This window comes from Nyctereutes procyonoides, unplaced genomic scaffold (assembly GCF_905146905.1).
Source record: "Nyctereutes procyonoides isolate TBG_1078 unplaced genomic scaffold, NYPRO_anot_genome, whole genome shotgun sequence".
Taxonomy (NCBI): domain Eukaryota; kingdom Metazoa; phylum Chordata; class Mammalia; order Carnivora; family Canidae; genus Nyctereutes; species Nyctereutes procyonoides.
Window position 1 is genome coordinate 40,408,989 of NW_026575131.1, and position 6,000 is coordinate 40,414,988.

General features: G+C 45.7%; 1 protein-coding gene across 1 annotated transcript in view; it reads left to right on the plus strand.

Annotated features, from left to right (window-relative positions):
- SLC25A20 (solute carrier family 25 member 20) overlaps positions 1–5,477 on the plus strand; it is a 31,322-nt gene extending 25,845 nt beyond the window's left edge. Inside the window, exons 5-9 of the mRNA XM_055344642.1 lie at positions 2,230–2,347; positions 3,053–3,125; positions 3,471–3,580; positions 4,063–4,187; positions 4,632–5,477. Coding sequence (XP_055200617.1) covers positions 2,230–2,347; positions 3,053–3,125; positions 3,471–3,580; positions 4,063–4,187; positions 4,632–4,694 — 489 coding nt within the window. The 3' untranslated portion in view covers positions 4,695–5,477. The remainder of the gene's footprint in view (positions 1–2,229; positions 2,348–3,052; positions 3,126–3,470; positions 3,581–4,062; positions 4,188–4,631) is intronic.
- The last annotated feature ends 523 nt before the right edge of the window (positions 5,478–6,000 follow it).

The window sequence follows — 6,000 nt, forward strand, 5'->3', positions numbered from 1 at the left end:
TCTCTAACTCAGGCTTTTCCTGAATCCAGATGAGTTTATCCAACATTTCCATTTGGATGCTAACAGGCACCTCAGAGTTACCATGTGCGAAAATGAACTCCTTGTCTTCTCCAATAATTGTTCACCTACAACCTTCTGCAGCTCAGTTGGCGGCAACACCTTCCTTCTAGTTGTTCAGGTCTAAAGCCCAGGAGTCATCCTAGATTCCTCTCTTTCTCTCACTGTACATATCCCATCTGTTAAACAGTTAAGCTTGCTTTATTTTTTTATTTTTTTTGTTTTTTTGTTTTTTTATTTATTTATGATAGTCACAGAGAGAGAGAGAGAGAGGCAGAGACACAGGCAGAGGGAGAAGCAGGCTCCATGCACCGGAAGCCCGATGTGGGATTCGATCCCGGGCCTCCAGGATCGCGCCCTGGGCCAAAGGCAGGCGCCAAACCGCTGCGCCACCCAGGGATCCCTGTTTTTTTTTTTAAGATTTTATTTATTTATTCATGAGAGGCACACACACAGAGAGAGAGAGAGAGGCAGAGACACAGGCAGAGGGGGAAGCAGGCTCCATGCAGGGAGCCCGATGTGGGACTCGATCCCGGGTCTCCAGGATCACGCCCTGGGCTGAAGGCAGGCACTAAACCGCTGAGCCACCCGGGCTGCCCCAAAGCTTGCTTTAAATATATCCCAAGTCTACCACTTCTCATCCCTCCATTTCTAGCTACATTGCTCCAGGTCACCTTCATTATGTAACAGAAGATTCTGATAATATATCAATTCCATACCAATCCTCTTTGGCCCCTCATGTCACTGTGAGTCAGCTCTAGTTCTCTGGTCTTGTGGGTCTCCTTGCTATTCCTCAGATATGTGAAGGTTTATGTGTGCCTAGATCATTTGGGGAAGACATATATATATATATATATATTTATTTTAAATAAATAAGATTTTATTTATTTATTCATGAAAGACATAGAGAGGCAGAGGGAGAAGCAAGTCCTCTGCAGGGAGCCTGATGTGGGACTCGATCCCAGAACTCTGGGATCACGCCCTGAGGCAAAGGCAGACACTCAACTGCTGAGCCACCCAGGTGTCCCCTGGAAGTTATATTTTAAAAAGCCATTCATTGCTATTTGAGTGACACTATCTGAAATTTATTATTTTTAGAAAAATTGATGTTTTTCCAATGAAAAGCTTTCATAACCAATATTATGACTTTTTATTCATTTCTTTTTTTTAATGTCCCTTGGAGGTGCTTTAGAGTGTTATTTATGCAAATCCTGTTACTGGTTGATGCACATATGTTTTATTGCTATTTTGAATGGGATTCTTTTCCATTATCTTCAAATTGTTATTGCTGGTACGAAAGAACATTATTGGACTTATATGTTTATTTTGTAAATGTTTCTCCTTGGTATTGCTAAAGCTTAACTCTCCAGCTTGCTGTGGATCTTGCATGGGGTTCTTTCTCTTGGGGTTCCTTCTCTCAGATCTTTTCTGGGATTATCCCTGCCTGCCTTACTCAAGCTCTTAATCTCTTAGGCCCTGAATCCCTGAAGCCAGAATGGGGGCCTCTCCATCACTCTCCCCTGGCTCTGTACAAGACCTCTATCCCAGCACTTAGAGCTCAGAATAGCCATTTCCTTATCACCTTTCCTTAACCAAACTTCATGATCAGTTAGAGCTTGGAATGGATTTGGTGCTCAATAGATATTTGTTGAAGGAATAAGTGAATGACTGAAGTATTTGTCTCCCCCTTTCTAGACCTTCCAACTAGCTTTATTGGGAATGCTCTTGTATTTGAGAAAGTTCCTCCACTTATTTTCCAACTCCTCTGTTGACTTTTTTCTTGTCAATGTGTGCATACTTTGTGATATTTTCTTTTTTTTAGATTTTATTTATTTATTCATGAGAGACACACAGAGAGAGACAGAGACATGGGAAGACATGCAGAGAGCCCAATGTGGGACTTGATCCTGGGACTCCAGGCTAAAGGCAGACGCTCAACTGCTGAGCCACCCAGGTGTCCCACTTTATGATATTTTCACGTAACCTTATTTCCTAGTGATATCCACCAATATTCTACGTTCCAAATAACTATCAGTTTGATAGTGAAGTCTTTCATTGGTCTAATGCCTCATCACCATTTCCACACTCACCTTGTAATCTTCTATAACCTGCTGAGTCTGTTGACTTTGATGTTGCTGCTGCTGACTTGATGACTTTTTCCCTCCTTCTCAGATTCAGGCTTCTTCAGGAGAAACCAAGTACACTGGGGCCTTGGATTGCGCAAAGAAGCTATACCAGGAATCTGGGATCCGAGGCATCTACAAAGGGACAGTGCTCACCCTCATGCGAGGTAACCTTTTATGTTTTCCACCTGAGGTCACCTTGGGGGGGCTCATCTGAGTTAAATCTGCCACAGAGGGATCCCTGGATGAGTTTTGGCACTGTACAAGCCATACCTCTGACAAGGCTGGCATGATGTGTCCTGGTTTTAGACAGTCTCACCCCTGGCCAGCATGGACACAAATGAGGATAGGAAGACTCTGTCTTCCTGACAGGCTGGCCCTCAAGGATGTAAGTCAAGACAGTGGCAGATACAGGGGAGTGGCAAATAGATAGAAATCATGGCTGGAGGGATGAGTGGGAGGAAAGAATGCCTAAGGACACTGGAGCTTTCCCTGGTTTCAAGAGGCATGTTCTGTTGGGGTCGCAGTAGGAGAGACAGCCATGGCCTTACCCCTGTCCTGACATGGCATAGAAGCTTGGAGGAAGGCCAGAGACTAGCTGTAGTTTGTAACTTGGAGAGGGTGTGTCTGTGGGGACCACTCGGGGGATTTTGAAGGTGAAATGATGTCATGTGTGTTTGTGCCCACTCACACCAGTGCTTGTCCCCAAACAGCATCTAATTACTGCAAAATGATGACTGCAAACAGGAGGTGCTACTGAGGAACTTCCCCGAAAACTTTCAAAGAGCCGGCACTAAGCTTGGCTCTTCTAAGTTTTAGAAATCTGTGAGGATTTTATATCATTTACTTTGCTTCTTTCTGGCCCCTAACAGATGTTCCAGCCAGTGGGATGTATTTCATGACATATGAGTGGCTGAAAAATATCCTCACTCCAGAGGGAAAGAGGTGAGGAGAAGAAAACTTAGAGGCCACTTTGTTCAGTCATGGGTTGGTTGGCCTTTCCTGTGAATGGGTCTGAAGGCAAAGTGGGTCTGGCTCCGCATCTACTTTCTTCTCCTTGCTGCTGAGACCCAGCTAACACTGCTGACTCTATACCTCATCTGCTGGAGCAAGTATGTGAAACAAGTTCATGAAACCACCTTCAAGGAGTGGCAGCTGGCATGTCACAGGAGCCCTGGCCTTGGACCTCCTCCCTTCTCTCTGTAACTGCCCCACCTGCCATGGGAGGGATGGTCTGAATGCTGTGCTCACAGTCTTTGTCTGACTGGGACTGCGGTTGGTGTTCTGCAGTGTCAGTGAGCTCAGTGTGCCTCGGATCCTGGTGGCTGGGGGCATCGCAGGGATCTTCAACTGGGCTGTGGCAATCCCCCCGGACGTGCTCAAGTCCCGCTTCCAGACTGGTTAGTGGAGGGTAGTGGGGCAGATGAGGGTGGAGTGGGTCCCAGAACTGGCTGCCCCTGGGGTGCAGAGCTCTTAGGGCCCTAGAGATATTCACTCTCCACAGCAGCACCCAGCATCGGTCTGACCAACTTTTTCCCTTGCAGTCATTTCTTTCCTGGAACCCTAGACTTATTTCCCATTGGCCAAAACACAAAATAAGTGAGATAAGCAGTCAAATGAACTCTGCTGCCTTCACATGACCAGAAGGACTGTTTCATTCTTCATTCTTTTTCATTCGCTCAGCATCAGTCCAGACACTGAGTCTGTTTGTCCCAAGGTGAACTGTGTTGTCTGTGGACTGGTCCCAGATGACCTAGAGGGTGTCCTCTTCCTGATGCTGTGACCCTGCAGGAAGACTTGACTACAAAATTGTCCCCATGCGGGTCACCACAGGCAGGTCAGGAAACTTCCTAAAGCCTTAATAGTTGGATTCCACCCACAGCACCTCCTGGAAAATATCCTAATGGTTTCAGAGATGTACTGAGAGAACTGATCCGGGATGAAGGAGTCACATCCTTGTATAAGGGGTTCAATGCAGTGATGATCCGAGCCTTTCCAGCCAATGCGGTGAGTGGAAGACAAGGGCTGTGCTTTACCTTCAGAGCTTAGAGCAGGGCGCAAGGTCTAGGTGGGCTGACTTTTGCTTGTTCCTAGGATTGGATCACTTTTCCCCAAATTCCACCCTCAACCAGAGCTTCCTTATTTGCTTCTTTTCCTGAAGCTTTAGGAGGGGTTGTCTTTGGGATTCTTTGAGGGGAGGGGCTTTGATTTCATGACTTGGTCATCAGAAGTAGACAGTTGTGAGACATGGATTTTCTTCCCCTCTTAGGAATAAAAAATCACAGCTTGATTCCCTGATCTGGGGTGGGAATGAAGTTGGGGAACAGTTCTGATCAGAACTAAAGTTAGGGAAGGGTTCTGGTCCTGACAGGGTCAGCCAAGCATGATGGTAGGATCTCTGTGATAGTCACAATTCCTGTTAGCTTTTCTCTTCCTTCTAACTCCTTTTAGGCCTGTTTCCTTGGCTTTGAAGTTGCCATGAAGTTCCTTAATTGGGCCACCCCCAACTTGTGAAGCTAAAGGCTGTTTGAGGTTTCTGGATAACGGAAGCTATTACGGAAGAGGAGCAATCGGCAGGACTAGGCAGTCCTGAAAGGCAAAGGAAGGGGAATGGTGGGATCAGAGCTCTGTACATGAACTTGTTGAGACCATTGCCTTAATGACACCCTCTACATGGATAACTTGGTGTGCCATTTTGAAACTTGAATTTACTCATGTCAATTTACAGGATCTCAAGAGGATTTGGAGGTGGAATAAGTAGCTTCTAGACCAGATTCCAGCTGTGGTCAGAGAGCTGTCTACTGGTTGACTAAAGGCCCTACTGTACCCAAAATATTACTCCAGAAAGAGGAAATCTTGGCTTCTCACTGGAGACACTATGCATGTTTTCAACCAGCTGACCAAGAGCTGATGTTTCCTTTGATCCCTACTCAGGAACTTCACCCACCTGATTTCCAGAGTGTCACTTAATCCTGGTCTGCACATGGGGATGTGGAGCTGAGGCCCACATCTCTCTGTCCAAGTGTACTGAGCAAATATGCCTAGGGCATATAGCCCCTGTTAACAGTCAGTTTTTTTTTTAATGCATGCAAGAAATAAAAACTAAAACTATAGTAACCTAATTTGCCAGGAGTAGATGAAGAGCTTTCCCTCCTACACAGTGAGGAGGATTTTGAATCAACACTCCTCGCCTGCTGAGATAAGTGACAGGGGTGTAGGAAAAGCTCTTTTTACACATTCTTTTCTCATGAGAGTGCCCTATTTTAACAGGAAACAATAAATATTGTTTCTAATTTTTGCATTGTGTGAAATTATTTTGATTCTGGGTCATTTCAGCAGGTAGCCTGTGGCCTTGGTGGAGGCTGTTAGGGATCCATAATCCCTCCTTGATGGCTTCAGGCAGGGGCTTCGGCCCAAGAAAGAGGAGGAAGTTTTGGTTAGCCAGCCTTACCTGACTGTCCTAACAGCAGCTGCTTGATAGAGAAGGTAAGGGGGAGCGGGTGACTACTTGATTGCTAACTGTTCTGATAGCCCTCAGTACAAGTCTGCAGCCTTTTCCCTTCATTCTTTCACCTCTTTGCCCTGAGCTAATGCCATAGAAACATCCACAATATATTTTCTAACACAAGCAAGATAGTTGATTGTTCTAAGCCAAAAGCAATCTTGACTTTTCTTTTTTTTTTTCAAAGATCTTATTTATTTATTCATGGACACACACACACACACACACACACACACAGAGAGAGAGAGAGAGAGAGAGAGAGGCAGAGACACAGGCAGAGGGAGAAGCAGACTCCATGCAGGAAGCCCAACGTGGGAC